The 16,202-nt window shown below is 40.5% G+C and overlaps 1 protein-coding gene across 3 annotated transcripts; it reads left to right on the forward strand.

Annotated features, from left to right (window-relative positions):
• The first annotated feature begins 122 nt into the window (after positions 1-122).
• si:ch211-112c15.8 (tumor necrosis factor receptor superfamily member 1A) lies at positions 123-15,469 on the forward strand. 3 transcript variants are annotated; one of them, XM_064297915.1, is made up of 11 exons: positions 123-362; positions 5,471-5,663; positions 6,751-6,885; positions 7,412-7,558; positions 8,240-8,324; positions 8,907-8,995; positions 9,813-9,923; positions 11,616-11,837; positions 12,146-12,183; positions 12,342-12,465; positions 15,095-15,469. In XM_064297915.1, the coding sequence occupies exons 1-11, from the start codon at positions 333-335 to the stop codon at positions 15,406-15,408; spliced, it is 1,488 nt and encodes a 495-aa protein (XP_064153985.1). In that variant the 5' UTR covers positions 123-332; the 3' UTR covers positions 15,409-15,469. The 3 variants fall into 3 exon arrangements, with proteins under 3 accessions (XP_064153985.1, XP_064153984.1, XP_064153986.1); XM_064297914.1 differs by lacking the exon at positions 123-362 and adding an exon at positions 716-856; XM_064297916.1 differs by lacking the exons at positions 123-362; positions 9,813-9,923 and adding an exon at positions 716-856.
• Positions 15,470-16,202: the final 733 nt, after the last annotated feature.

Genomic DNA, 16,202 nt, shown 5'->3' on the forward strand with positions numbered 1-16,202 from the left:
TGAAGATGAAAGAACTTACTATAATTTTTTTTCTCTGTCACTCTCTCTCTCTCTCTTCCAAAAAAACGTAGGCCTACTTCCTCAAATCTGTACTCTGTTATTTAGCGCGTGGCTACCACAGACAGTTTCGCATACGATGGCATCGTGTTGATGTTGACTAACATGTCTTGGGCTGAACAAGAGGATTACAAAGAAGGACAGAATCATTGTTAACATTTATTTATAACAGTGCACGTTTAGCAGATTATTTATTAATTAAAATTATTTAACTATTTGTTTGTTAGAGCACAGTTATCATTTGTTAGGCTATATTATATACAATAGAATTCAAAATGAAGATCTCAAGATGGATATTCTTGTGGGTGAGTCGCGTTCATTTCTGGTTCTCCAAATAATAATAATAATAATAATAATAATAATTGTATAGCCTATGTCAAATGTCATTTTTTCCCCATTTAAACTGAAGTTTTTAGTCACTGGAGAATGCTTTTTATCTGTTACAATTATTAAACTGCATTCGTGTTTGTCTAATTGATATCTTTAATAATTGTGCCATAATCAGTTTACATGCAATAACAGATGCACAGATAATGTTTTATATGAGTTGGTCAGTTTAAAATGAATCCTTTTTAAAGTGAAATTTTAAAAACGTCCTCGAAAGTTTGGGATAAGCATTACATCTGCAGGAAGTTGAGTGTGGCCGGGGAAGTCCCGAGAAAGAGCACAGTACGGTAACGCAAGTAGCAGGTTAACAATTTACGCAGGTGCACTTGCCTGTATATCAGCAGGCTATATGTTTGCCGGGAAGCGGTTAATAGAAGCACGAGCGCATCGGTGTTTAATCCCGGATACGAAGGTACCTGTTATTGGGCCGCGTTACTTCGTGTTTAGAGCACTGTAAATGTTCAGTGTTAAATAAACACTTAAAGAGTAGGCTACATATGGCCCCTATTGGACCCATGAGATCTTTGGTAGAGTTGTATTAACGCTGGGCATGTTACTGTGACGTTGTATCTGATTTGATTTTAGTGTGGAGAACACAGACATCAGTGAAACCACACGCATCAAGTTTAAACAACTGTACATTGTTTAGTCTGTGAAACTGAACAGTCAAAATTACGATCATATTACAATATTACAGCTAAGGCAATATTTCAGTATCTAAAACGATATCATTAGTCTTTGTAACATTAGCTGGGCGGAGCTTCACTTTAAACAGGAAGCTTCAGTTGCGGATGTGCCAGTTTTTATTAAGACGGGTAATTGTGTTATGTAAAAACTTCGAACGAGAATTATTAATTTATTTCCTTTTTGTAAATGGATTATAATAATTGACTAAAACACAAAGCTAACTAATTTATTTAATTTTAAACCTATTAAAAGTTTGTTGCATAGCTCGTAGGCTATTTGAACTGTTTTTTCTTTGTGTTTTTGGATTTACAATTACTGAAGAAAACTCTGACTAATTTGTCTAGTCTGAAGGACAGCTTGCATGATTGCACACTTCAGAACAAATAGAATGATTATGTTAAGTTAAATGGGTTATAGGTATATAAGTGATATTGCACTAATTGTACATGTATTCATGGTAATTTTTATGCCCAAAAACCATGACAACTGGCCAGTTTAAACACTTTAAAGCCATTTTCTCAGTTTTACCCTTTGCGTAGTTACTGCAGTTAGGCTTTGTATATATTATTTTATATTATATATATTGGTGTATATATATATATATATATATATAGGGCATATATACATCTCATAAAAACACGTTTTCAACGTACAAAAATGGCAACTTACTCACACATACAAGACATACACCGTCTATAACTCATTCATTCAGACTGCCAAAATTCAGGCCTGCCATTAAAAGTATTGATATCAAAATGACGCCAAGTTACGGTACTACAAACAATCAAAATTGCCTCACCGAAATTAAATAAGATGTATTCCAAAGCAATGCTACCCAATATTTCCTCAATTCTTTCAAGTCACTTGGCCCTGTGTAATCTTACCATTTTACAATGTCATGCAAACTTTCTGTCAGATCAAAGTGTCAAATATTTCGAATTGCCTCATGGAACACATTGAAATTCATATAGAAAACTGCTGGTGAGTAACTACAGGAAGCATATTTCTCCAGAAAACATATGTTTATACTTGCTTCTGAGTGAATGTACAAGTTATTGTATATTTGCTATGTACAATAAATACTACATGTAAAATACATATTGTACATACATATATAGAGAACTTCTTTATCCCCATGGGGACATTTCCCTCGCAGCATGTTACATTCACATTCACGAACAGACATTTATACCAAGAAACATACAATCATTCACGCAACAGAAAGGCTGGGCAGCGAAATACATACATACCAATACAAATTGGACATATAGACGCCTATTCAATCAGTCTTGACTGTGAGAAAGCCATCCACACATATGTTTGGCCTGTCCATGTACTGCATGCTTATACACACAGGGCCAAGTGACTTGAAAGCATTGAGGAAATATTGGGTAGCATTGCTTTGGAATACGTCTTATTTAATTTTGGTGAGGCAAGATAGCCTATATTGTTTGTAGTACCATAACTTGGCGTCATTTTGATATCAATTCTTTTAATGGCAGGCCTGGATTTTGGCAGTCTGAATGAATGAGTTATAGACGGTGTATGTCTTGTATGTGTGAGTAACTTGGCATTTTTGTATGTTAAAAACGTGTTTTTTATGAGATTTCATTGTACTTGGTCTGCTGTTGCACTGAACCCTTAAATGCCTCTAATTTTTTCGCTGTTTAGTAGCACTCACGCTGTGGGCCCCCTCACCTATTGTGTGAGTGAGAGAACGTTGGTGAGTCACCGCTGATAACTCCTGTACTTTGTGGTTCGATCTGTAATGGGTCATTTCTTTGGAAACCACCACTCGCTGTTGTGCTGCTCTGTGCATTTTGCGTTTCCCCTTTCCACTGTACAGCTTGAAACGGGCAAACAAGCCAAATTCTAGGAACTCGCTGACTTTTTCCACTATCATATTTATTTATTTTTCAATCAAGCTGATCCGTATTAGCTCATTCTGCTAGCCTTACAATTGCTGCTTACCCGTTACTGTATCTCTGGACGTAACCATATATATGTATATGCACTCTGCTTGCCAGTGGCCCCTCCAGGATGAGAGACTTGAAGGGCCATCTACATTAGTTCTTGCATCTTGCAGGGAGGTTGAGGCCTGTTGAGCATTCAAAAATGGGGAAATTGGCGGGGCGTAAAACTTTCCTTTAAACTGATCATTGGTCTCAACTTGTTTTCATTGATTTTCCTTGATTAACAAGCATGCCAACAATTTGACTAATCAGTTGACACACAGCTTCTTCACAATGTGTTAGGGAGATTAAATGATAGGCTGAATCCAATTTAGAAAAATCTATTTTAATCACTAAGTACGCTTACAGTAATGAAAAAAGATACACCAATCCGTTAACTACAGTGTTAGCTTTCAGCATAAACACCAATAACAAACCTGCACTTCAAGATTGTTTAAAATCTGCTTATTGCAGATCTTTGCCATGATTTCTTTCCAAGTGCGAGTGTGAAGAACGAAGAGGTCTCCATGTGTCCACAAATAATGTTTATAAAATGTGTACAATTTTGCAATACGACTAAAAATAATATTATTACTCGTTAAATGGCCTAATTGAGAAGAGATGCTGTATCTGATGATATTGAGTATTTTGTGAATTAATCACTTTATTGATAATTAAGGAAAATGACTGAAAACAGGTCGAGACAAATAATCTTTAAGGGGATGTTTTTCGCACCACCAATTTTCAGCTCACCAACCGCCCTTGGGAGCGCTGCATATAATTTCATATATAAATCTAAATTATAGGCACCCTACTCTGACCAACTTATTTGTGAGCAGTGTCCTGTAGAGCATGTCTGGCTGTATATATTTACATTACTCCATTGTAGTAATGTAAGATTCAAGTATGCTTCAAGTCCATGAAAACAATTTTCTGAATGGGTTATTCTTTTCTGAAATTTCCCTTAAATGAGACACTTGGAACTCTCAGGCTTTAACAGAATTGCAGAATCTGCAATGACAGTCTATAAATGAACCAAGTGTAGATTAAAGATTAAAGCTCTTCTCTCACTTTTCCCCCTCCTGACTGCAAGTTTCACACTGCGCCGTAGCACAAAGTACTGCCTGAAAGTGAGTATTTTGTCACTATTGAGATAGTGTGTCTGAAGAAAAACTTCTACTACTACAGGCTAGGTGCCAATAGTTGGAGTCTGGGTTATATGCCTGACATACTCTGACTCAGAGTCTGCAATGTTGGAACACAACCGGCTGTCCATTACATTACATTACAGGCATTTAGCAGACACTCTTATTCAGAGCGACTTACACAACTTTTACATGGCATTTACATTGCATCTATTTATACAGCTGGATATATACATGTCTTGCTCAAAGGTACCACGGCAGTGTCCTGGAATCAAACCTATGACCTTTGGGTTACAAGCCCAGTTCCTTACCCATTACACTACACTGCCGCCCCAAGGGGTGGTCCATAGGATGGTTTGGCCAGGGTTCGTCCGGGCACTGCTGCATAAGTGTTTCCTTGGTAGCAACAACCAGTTGCTTGACTAGCCTGGGGTAGTGTGGTGTACTGTGCCCTTTGTTGCTTGTGGCTTTGGAAATAGTCTCTGAGCACATGGACGGAGTTTCCTGTGTTCAGTCACACTGCTCCCTGTGTTGCCGTGGGTGACAGCATTGGTAGTATTATGAAGGGTTGGATGTTGGTAGTAGTTTCTCTTTTTGTCATAAAGCACATTGAGATCATGAGATGAAAGATCAAAATGCTGTGTAAATGCAATTCATAGTCATTCTCATCTTCATTATCAAAACTCAAACAAGGAAGAATTAACAGGGAACTATTAACAGGAAGTAAAGCAGCCATGCTGTCAATTGTGAACCCACAACAGACAACAAGACTGTTTTAACCTTTCACCTGGCTTTAATTTCCCCTCTTTTCAAAATGGGCATGTAGGTGTTCTCATGTGAAGACGTCTCATAAGCGTGGAGAGATAAGAAGGAATTGTGCCCGCTGTTTCAAGAATATTACAGATATCTGTAGAAGATGTGGCCTCAGATTACAGAGAGGTGAAAAGAGATGTTTGACACAAACAGGACATAGCTCAAGTAGGAAATGTATACTGGCTGAAGAGAATTGTAGATGTTTGACACAAACAGGACATAGCTCAAGTAGGAAATGTATACTGGCTGAAGAGAATTGTAGATGTTTGACACAAACAGGACATAGCTCAAGTAGGAAATGTATACTGGCTAAAGCTTTTTTTTAAATTTTTTTAATTTTTTTTATTTACTGTAGGTTGGACTTGACACAATAAAGGCTGTCAGTAACTAAAGTGACATTAAAATCTTTGTTATCTACCTACTTTACAGCTTATGACTCTGGTAGTGGTCTCTCATGGAAGTGTTCCCCCTGACACCACACACTCCTTGTTAGAGGTCCTGAGAAGATACCCCAGGTTGGCTTGGCGGGATAAGGAGAGAGGATCGAACCCGGAACAAGCTGCCTGCAAGGCAGAGGATCTGGAAGCAGACCCAAAGAAATGCTGTCTGATGTGTCCTCCAGGTGAGCAGGGTTGCCACTGCCACGTCTATGGTGCATTCAGTCAGCAGTTGCAAAACAATGTGGCTTAAGGGAGTTAGACATCATGACTCTAAGGTATCTAGGCTTTGCGTCCCTGTGCAAACCTCTTTGATTTGTCTTCCCACATTCTGGCTTTCATATACGCTTCACATATGGAGTAGGGAGGTTGCGCAACGTAGTCTCCTGGGCTAATGCTATAGGTCACATGTCCACTGAGCACATGCCCGGACCCAGCTGAAGCGCTAGGGACTGGGGCGATGTTGCATCCCATGGTCAAGAATTGAATTTTGAGTGGGGTCAGGACCCACAGTGATTGGGGGACCTGTGAGGTCATGTACAATTAGCCGTAGCATTGCTCAAAGAGGGAGGATTTTGCTCTGGGTTTACCCCCTACCTCATCGCATGCGAGAACCTCCTCGGGTCACGTGGCTGCGGGCATATGCCCAGCTCAACAGGTGTGCTGCAGCGTGGGAAAGGTGGTGACTGGCAGCACGCTGGCAGCAATACAATCCCCGCACTCCAAAATGGGGGAACAGAAAAAATATGAACCAAAATTGGTAAAAATGTCAACAAAATTCAGCACAAACACTAGACCTTGGGATGCAAACATTAACATGAAAACATAATTTTAAGAAAAGTCATTTAATAACAACAAGAACAACAACAATATTAATAATAGCATCGTCATCATCATTGTCAATTTTATTATTTGAAGTTTATATTTACACAATGCTTTTCAATGGTTTTTATGGTTTTTATTTGGATTCCCAGTTAGAACAACAAAAATAAATATTAATGATAATTAAAATACACAGCAGCACAGACGAGCAAGGGGGCCTGTTTTGATCGTTTGCGCATTTGTTTTCTCCAGCCTGCTATCAGAGTACTGACAGAGTAAAACCCTGCCTAATTTCACGTGTCTCCATACATTCAAATGTACTATTCAGTGTTTTACGTCATATTTCTCAGTGCAAGGAAATGTACTTTATTGCAGTCATTTACTATGTGCATTAACATAACTCCTTACACTATATTGCATAAGGGTTGCTTCCTTTGCCTTCTCCTGCAGGGTATTCTGCGGCATCTAAGTGCAGTGTTGGATCCGGTGAAGGACGTCACTGTGCCCCCTGTGGCAATGGAACCTACACTGAGAAAGCAAACCTACAGAAGGAATGCAAACGGTGTAGGGTTTGTGATAAAGCAGGTAAGTTTGCTGGTGCATTACATCACATTACATTACAGGCATTTAGCAGACGCTCTTATCTAGAGCGACTTACACAACTTTTTTTACATAGCATTTTACATTGCATCCATTTATACAGATGGATATATACTGAAGCAATTCAGGTTAAGTGCCTTGCTCAAGGGCACAACGGCAGTGTCCTATCCAGGAATCGAACCAATGACCTTTCGGTTACATGCACAGTTCCTTACCCACTGTGCTAAACTGCCGCCCAGTGGTGCCAGTCTACCCATTACTGGGATGATGTCAGTGGCCTGGGGTGGGGGTGGAGGGGTCACTGGGAAAGGAGACCCGTAAAAATGAACAGATTGAATGGAAGGAAAGAGGGTAAGGTGTGAGAGGAAGATGCCATTCAATGTACAGTAAGGATTGTTTATGTGTGTGTGTGTGTGTGTGGTGGAGGGGGGGTGGGGGGGGGGGGGGGTGGTATTTGAGTAATGTTCCTGAAGCGGATGTAAAGTTTTGAGATTTGTACTCTGTTCTGCAGTTTCTGTGATACAGGTGCAGCCTTGTAGATCTAACCAGGACACTCAGTGCAGCTGTGACAAAGGATACTATGAGTTTGACCCGAGCAAGGATAACTTTGTATGTTACAAGTGCAGTGAATGCGTCAATCGCAGTGTGAGCGCTGCCTGTAAGTCTCCTCAATGCGACACTCCCCCAATCGACATTTGCCCTTAAATTTCACTAACAGTTAAATGCAAACTCGATTTGGTGAGATTAGTAATCACTAAAACTAACTCGCCAAACTGACTTTGACAAGAAAAATGAAATGCTTACATTTCAAGGACAATTGTGTATTAAATACAGTATGCGAGAGTTACATTGACAGATAAAATATGAAAAAATTCTAATTTCTACATTGTAAAGAGGGCATACCTGTGTGTAAAAGGTTTAACTACACTAGCCTCAGCTGATGTTGTAATCAGATTCTCCTCTCTGCAGAAATGAAATACTTTGCCACAGGGGTGGTAATCCTGGGGGGCCATAGTGTCTGCTGGTTTTCAAAGTGTTTCTGCACAAATGATTGGTTTAGGTTGCTGATTGGCAGAATATTGCACGCACTGTGCTATCAAGGCCTGAGCAGGCTGCTATTTGAAAGGGAACCACAGACACCTGCAGACACTGCGGCCCTCTGGGACTCAAGCACCACAGCCCTGCTCTGCCACATCCCTCCGTCCTCCGTCTCCTCCCTCCATCTTCTTTCCCTCCGTCTGCCTCTGTGACTTTTCCGTCCCGGAGCCCGAGGCTGGCAGAGCCGGTGCTTTAGTGGGTCTCATCCCTCTTTTCTCTACTTCTGGATTTTTCCCTGCAGGTTCCCAGAAGAGTGACACCAAGTGCGGGTCCTGTGATTTAGGCTTTTATCAAGATCAACAAAAGACGTGTCGGCCCTGTGCACAGTAAGAAAGTGCAGCTTGCAATTTCCTGCCAATTTTCCAAATTATCTGAATTCCCGGAAATGTGTCTGTTCCCCAAGAGCCACACCACTGGCCTCATCGTTAAATTTAATGTTTTAACATGTTTTCATCGAGTTTGAAAGAAAGCGAAAGTTTAAGATTTGAGTTTGACGTTTTGACGTTATTATTACAAGATTGGGTGCTCAGAAGAATCTACAGCTCGACTGTTTTGTGATCGTTCGGAACTCTGAGATGTTTTAACTCTGAAATGTTCGTAACTTTGCAATGAAGTCAAAATAGATCAATAAACTCAATTTAAAACAGATAATTTTAAAATGACAGTACACATTTTTATCAATTCTTTATTTTAATAGTTTCTTTACATTATTCAAGCCCCATTTTATTTAAAAAAAGTTATATATGTAGTTCCTGTGTATGTAAACTGGTTAACCCATGCCACTTCAGTACAAATCACCCCATTCACCTAAGAGCTACTGTCTAAGGTTGCAGAGGACTCTTGTTTTGGGATTTTACTGGCTGCCCTCTAACTGGCTCCCCTCTATTGAATGTAATTGTTTTCGCCAGATATTCTGGGATTGTCCGTACGAAACGAGCTTGTCAGCATCACTCTACAACCCCTCAAACCCCTCCAAGCACCAAATCTCCTCCAGAAGGTACAGTACTACAAATAAGAACATTACTATGCATGCATGAAATCATCTGCTGTAATGTGTACTTAACACTGTGTCTGAGTATTTAATAATCATATGTACAAGGCTCAGTTTTTAGTTTTGGTCTGTTATGCACTTTTTAATTATTTTTTCTTAATTAAAAGAGAAGCCAGTTTTAAAAATGTGTATGGCTGTTATTCTATTCTATTCTCAAATTTTCTGGAAAGATTTACAGTGCAATGCATAAGTTTTGGACAGTGATACAATTTTTGCTATTTTGACTGTATACTCTAACAATGAATATCAAGTTAAAGTTCTGACTGCTAACATTAATTTGAGGGTACTTACATCCATATTAGGTGATCATTGTAGGAATTACAGCCCTTTTTATACATAGTCCCCCCATTTTAAGGGAGCAAATTAATTGGACAAATTAACATAATGTGAAATAAAGTTATATTTAGTACTTGGTTGCAAATGCATTGCATTCAAAGACTGCCTGAAGTCTGTGTGCAATTGACATTACTAGACACTCTGGGTGTCTTCCCTGGTGATGCTCTACTAGTTACTTCAGCCATCTTCAGTTCCTGTTTGTTTCTTGGGCATTTTTTCCTTCAGTCTTGTTTTCAGCAAGTGGAACACTTGTTAATTTTGATTCAGGATGGGTGATTGACTTGGCTAGTCAAGAACATTGCAATGTCTGGCCATGAGAAACTCCTTGTTTGCTTTTGAGGACATTGCCTGACGAGGCATAGTACCGTCCAATGAGTTTTGAAGCATTTGATTGGATCTGAGCAGATGAGATGTTTCTGTACTTCAGAATTCACCCTGACACTGCTGCCAACAGTTGCATCATCAATGAAGGCAAGTGAGCCAGTACCTCACTATACAACCCCTCAAACATCTCCGGACACTAAATCTCCTACCCAAGGTACAGTACCACAGAAAAACATTATTATATAAATTATTAGAAGAAGATTATAAGAACATTACTATGCATTAATTCGTCTAATGCAATGTGTACTTAACAGTGTACGTATTTTTCATTTTATTATTTTTGTTTTTACAAATGTGTACAATTGTTATTTTGTTCTATTCTATATTCTGAACAGTAATTTTCAATCATACAGTGCTCACAGTTCTTTTTTATCGCAAATGTTCTGGGAAATATTTACAGTACAGTACATAAGTATTTGACAGTGACACAATTTTTGAGGTTTTGGCTCAGTAGTCCAACACATTAGATTTGAGTCCACATTCTGCCATGAAAAACTCCTTGGTTGCTTCAGCAGTATGTTTTGGGTCGTTTTCCTGCTGCTAGCTGAAGCAGCGTCTAATGAGTTTTGAGGACCGATGGACGGATGGCTGGAATCTGTACACTGCTCTCCTCAGTAGTCACATCATCAATGAAGACAAGTGAGCCAGTTCCAATGGCAGCCATACATGTTCAAGCCAGAACACTATGTTCACCATGTTTCATAAATGCTAGGGGTGCTTTGGATCATGGGCAGTTCATTTTTTTCTCCACACTTCCCTCTTTCCATCACTTTGGTACAGGTTGATACTCATCTCATTTGTCCGTAAGACTTTGTTCCACAACTCTTTTTAAATGCACTTAGCAAACTAGTTCTGTTCTTGAGGTTCTCCAGTGGTTTGAATCTTGTGGTGAACCCCCTGAGGTTATGCTAGTATAGTCAACTCTCGCTTCGTCAATTGAAAAGTTTTTTTTTTCTTCACAGTCAAAAGTTTTCTTCCATCATCTACTACAGTGATCTTCTGTGGTCTATCAGGTTGTTTGCTATTGCTGAGCCCACCAGAGCATTCTTGCTTTCTAACGATTTATCAAGCAGGGGATTTTGACACACCCAATGTTTCGGTTATGTCTTTGATCAATTTAGTCAGATTTTTCAGTCTCATGATTGCCTGCTATATTGACACTGACACTTATTTGATCCTCATGCTGAGAGACAATAGCAACAGACTCAAAAATCAACTCTAGACCATTTTCTGGCTTTCTTGTGCATAGAATAATAATGCAAGAGCACCTGACTGGCCAAAAAGCAGCTGAGCGACCAACTGTCCAATTACTTTTGCTCTGGGGGTACTATGTAGAAAAAAGACTGTAATGCCTATAGAGATCCCCCGATATGGATGCAAATACCCACAAATTAAAGCTGATTGTCTGCATTTATATTCATTGTTTTATTTTAAATCCATTGTGCTGGAGTATAAAGCCAACTCGTGTCACACACAGACACACACTACTGTAAATAAGTGTTCTTCTGCATGCATTTGTGCATGTATCACTGCTCCAGCATTGTCTTTGCATCTGATTATTGACATAATTCGATTTTCTGAAAAGTGACATTCCATAAACTATTTGTTTCAATTTTTCCACAGCAGATCTCAAAATGTATGCAAGAAGGTATTATTGGGGTTGCTCCTCTTAATAATTATGTTTCAACATGCAAAAATCATTCAGGTCCTCAGAATAACATAAGTGTGCATGATTTTAACCAAATATCCAGATTTCATGTCTATCAAAAACCCAGAGAAGGTTTCAGAGGTTTAAAAGTGCTAACATTGACATTTCAAATCTAGCTTTGATGTTACCAATCTACAGGCATCAATAAAACTTCTGCCGTAGACCCCCTTCTACTGGGGTTCTCCATCTTCCTGGTTGGGATAGTGATTTTGGGAAGCTTCCTGTGTGGATTTCTCCATGTCTGCACATGCTGTGAGTGGGTGATCCTACGCTGGAACCAGACGCAAGCCCCCAAGCAGGCCTATCAAATTAATTCGGTCAGAGACGTACCACAAGGCAAGGGAAAAGCTACCTTGTCCGGTAAATGTTTCAGTTACTTTCACTCTGGATTACAATGCAAAATAAGCAGTTTTACTAACACTACCAATATTAGTAAATATTAAAAAATAATTTTGAGATAATGGGAAACAAATACTCTTGCAAGAGACTTTACAATAGTTAACTTGGTACAACAGAACTGAGAAAGGAATATATTACAAGTGACTTGTAGGTTCCTGTAGCTGAAAAGCACAGCATCATCATTACTGAATGCTACTATAATATCCTAACTATAGGCCTATCTGTGAAGAGTTATCGACATAACTAACATTTGTGTTTGATTAAAACAGATCAATATTGTGAGAACCACAAAGACCCCTGTACAGCGGTATGTATTCTCTGTAATAATTTTCATGATAAATGCTATATGTTTCCATACATTAACTATCTGTTTATGATATTTTTATGCCATTCTTCTGTACATCTAACATATTTTTCTGAAGGATTTTTGTGTTTGGACTTATATTGAGTCATATTGAATCACAGGTGTCAAAGACTTCTCTGCAGATCGCAAAGATGTACCAATGCCAAGATACCACCACTGAAATGCTCGTGAACACAGGTGTACTCAGCTCAGCCATGCCCCTGCTAAAGGACACAGACCCTAAAAGTAACATTTCCCATTTTTACATTCCTCTTCTCTGTGCTTGCTGGATGCTGACCCCATTTTATGAACAAACCTTTGGCTTTGAAATTGTTTGATTATTGGACATTAGGCATGTTAAATATTTTTTTTAAACTAAAATTTTGAATGTACACTGATTTAAACAATGGACATTTCTGTACACCAAGAATAATGACCAGAAATCTGAAGGCATATGCTTGAATCAGCATAAACTAATAGTAACAGATGGTGTACAGTAGATAATAATGGAACTTATTTTTCTAGTTTGAGACCGCTTACTGCCCTTATTTCGAAATATATATTGATTCAGATATTTAGATTAATATTAATTTCTCTTGAGAATGTACATGTACAGCTAAATTCTAACTGAGATAATACATAGTTTATATATGAATGAAGATAGTGATCACATTGTGTGAGGGTCTTGTTCAGATCAGCATTCAGAATAAGTAGGATTATCAGCTGTCCTGTCGATGTTTAATTACTAATCCATTCACTTGGGCATTGGTTAGATGCTTTGCCAGCTTTAAGTCTGTTTGTGCTCTCAGATGCTACACACTAAGTGGTTAGGTGTTATGTACAAACAATCTTTTTACATTAAAGACAGCCATGAGCAGTGATAGAGAAATAGAGACCATATATTGCTAATTTTTCACTGTATGCTTGAGTGAACCTTAGCATTCCTTACATAAGAGGACAGAGCTCAAACATAATCTTTTTTGTATTATTGTCAATTTCCTTTTTTTAAACAGTGCAGCCAGACCGAAAGTTTATCGTTTCCAGTTTATAGCGTAACATACTCAGATAATTGTGCATTTGAAGAACAAGGTGAACATTCTCAAAATGCATCAAGCTTTTATTTATCTCAGACTTTGCACATTACCTACGTGATATCACTGGGGAGAACAAGTGACTAAGAGGCTGAGAGGTTTTTGTGTTGGTGTTCTCTGTGGGGTGTTTGCTGTAAGTCACGAAAACTCCGAGGCATCAGCAGAACTGCATATCTCGTTTATTCTTTGCCCTAATCTGGTTGCCTGTCAGTCACACGCATGGGTGTGTGGTGGGTGGAACATGAAAGCCAGAGCTTCAGAGGATGTGTTAAATCTGATATCGAAGATCAGGCCTCTTTACCTCTCACACAAAGTTTGCTGTGCAGCTACCAGAGTTTTCTGCCCAGGCTTCGTGTAATTTTTTAAAGTGTCAGCATGAACAGAAATCAGGGCCACCCCTGACCTTTTGAGGGCCCTAAGCAAAATTTTGTTTTGGCCCCTCCCCCTTTCCATTCCGTAACTGTCATTCCAAGGGCCCTACACATTGCAAAGCTGGCATGGTAGTAGTCACATGGGAGTTACCTCATATATTTCAAGAAATAATTAAATAAAGGAATAAATGCAGTAAATAAATACTTCCAGCACTGATTTGGACAGGCCTTGATTGCTCTGTATCATGCAGTTTCTGTTTTTGAAATTAAGCAGATGCTAAAGGACATTGAAGTGAACATTGATGCCCCAGTATTAGACAGGTATTAAGCTGGAGGGCCACCGCTTTTTCCAAAACATCCCAAAACCTGTATTCATTGGTGATACAATAATCGGTATAATAATCATTCCATGTAGCAGTGGGAATGGCGTATCTGGGTGGTTTCTTAATTCTTATAATAACACTGCACTGTAGTTTATGCTCATTACTGGCATTATAAATTTGCTATATAGGCAAAAAAGTGAAGTGAAGTTTACGGCATTGACAAATTACCAAACACATCACATTATTTTTTTCACATTGGACTTAACAGTCAAACCAAAATACATTCCAATTAGCTTGTTAATAAAATCCAATACCCAAACAAATTAAGACCTTGCCTGGAGTGGCACACGGAATTTACACTTCAATTACAATGTATTTATGCATGAAGTACAGCGTGTGGTTTTCAAAATCTGTGGTAAAGGGCAGACTCTGTCCTCTTCGTCAGAAGTAATTTCCCTCATTGCTCACGTCATAAGTAAAAATTTGGTTTTGCCGCACACTTCGGAAAGGGCAGCAACTTCTTCTTTTTTTCGCCTTGGCCACAGTCACATTTTGCCCGCCCTCGCATGCTCATTTTGGTAAACCCCTCTCCTACTGATCGCCCCCTGCTGCTCACTTGGAAGAACACAGTCACAGAGAGACGATTCTGGCACCGCACTGCATGGCTGGCTCATCACAGCACTGTTGTTGAATTTAATGTCGCATTGTCAAATGAAATTTCATAATTTAGCTCTGGTGTGTTTGTGCTGTTTTTAGTTACGCCCCCAAAAATTCCAAAAAAAATTTGCTGAATGAAATCCATCCTTTCCAGCAGATTTGTCTTGTTTTCGCATTTGCACGGTACACAACAATACTTAAACCAAATGTCTTCATATGAAGCCCAAATGACCGCATGTAAGATTTTTCATCAGGGTCACTGTGTCTGTTATGTAATCATAAGGATGAGAAGGAGAGCAGGGCGTTCAGATCAAGGCTTGTGAGGGTCGTAGGATACCATTTGGCAGAGTGTCTCCTTGATTTATTGTATTGTTCTGAATGCTGTTGGGTTAAGTGAACAGTTTTTTTTTTGTTGTTGTTCTCCCCCGCGTAGTGCTCAGAGAGGACCTGCACGCGGCCGATAGCTGGCCGCCGGCGGTGCTCTACGCCATCATCCGGGAGGTGCCAGCGCGGCGATGGAAAGAGTTCCTGCGGCTGCTGTCGGTGCCGGACGGGCATATAGAGCGGGTGGAGATGGAGGTGGGGCCCTGCTACCTGGAGCAGCAGTACCAGATGCTGCGGCTGTGGAGCCAGAGGGGGGGCGTGACGCTGGAGGCCGTCTACTCCGCCCTGCACAGCATGAACCTGTCCGGCTGCGCGCAGGAGCTGCAGGAGAAGCTGCAGCAGCTGCAGCAGCAGGCGGCCTGAATCCCAACCGCCGGCCACCTGTAAATAGCGCAGACGGGAGGAGGGGAGGAGCGTGGCTTTGGTGGGGAGCAGGGGCGGAGGGGCGGAGGGGTGGAGGGGTGGAAGGGTGGAGGGGTGGGGGGGGAGGTATTGGTCCAATGACCAAATGCAGGACAGCCTTCCAGATTTCAAAATGAAGCAAATAAATTGCTGAATGGCTCCTCATTAAATCTGTCAGGTACACCACGTCTAATTCGTTCCTCTTAACTTTCATCAAATCCAAGACTGTTGACCCTTTCCCACACTCCTGGTCCGGAGCTCCCAGAACAAGCCCCATTCTCAAGGCAGGAGGGAGGGCCTGTTCAATGACCGCAAAAAGCCTTCTGAGGCACGGACTGCGACAGTGGCGTCCCCCGCCGGACCGTGTACTCCCCGTCGCAGTGACTTCTGTCCACTGGGTGCCTACGTTCTGCCCCTGCCGGCTGCACAAGAACACAGAAACGCCAGCGGACGGTCACTCCCGAATCGACCACAGATGGCTGCAGCAGCAGCTTAAACGGCCAACTTGGGTGAGTAAGAACACTCGTGGATTACAAAGCGTGGTGCTGCCATTCCCAGAGACGTCCGCGGGTGTTCTGGAACGTTTACAACGCTTTTGGGCGAAAGGTGTAGGAAAAGGTAAGGCAGGGAAAGCCTTTCAGGTAGCGCCAAATAAACGGGGCGCGCAAGACAAATGGGCTGTCCAGGGCTTTCAAGTTGAGCTTTCACACTATGGCAGTCACTATGAACTTCTGTGAAACCGCTGGCCAGGATGC

Source organism: Anguilla rostrata, chromosome 11, assembly GCF_018555375.3.
Source record: "Anguilla rostrata isolate EN2019 chromosome 11, ASM1855537v3, whole genome shotgun sequence".
Taxonomy (NCBI): domain Eukaryota; kingdom Metazoa; phylum Chordata; class Actinopteri; order Anguilliformes; family Anguillidae; genus Anguilla; species Anguilla rostrata.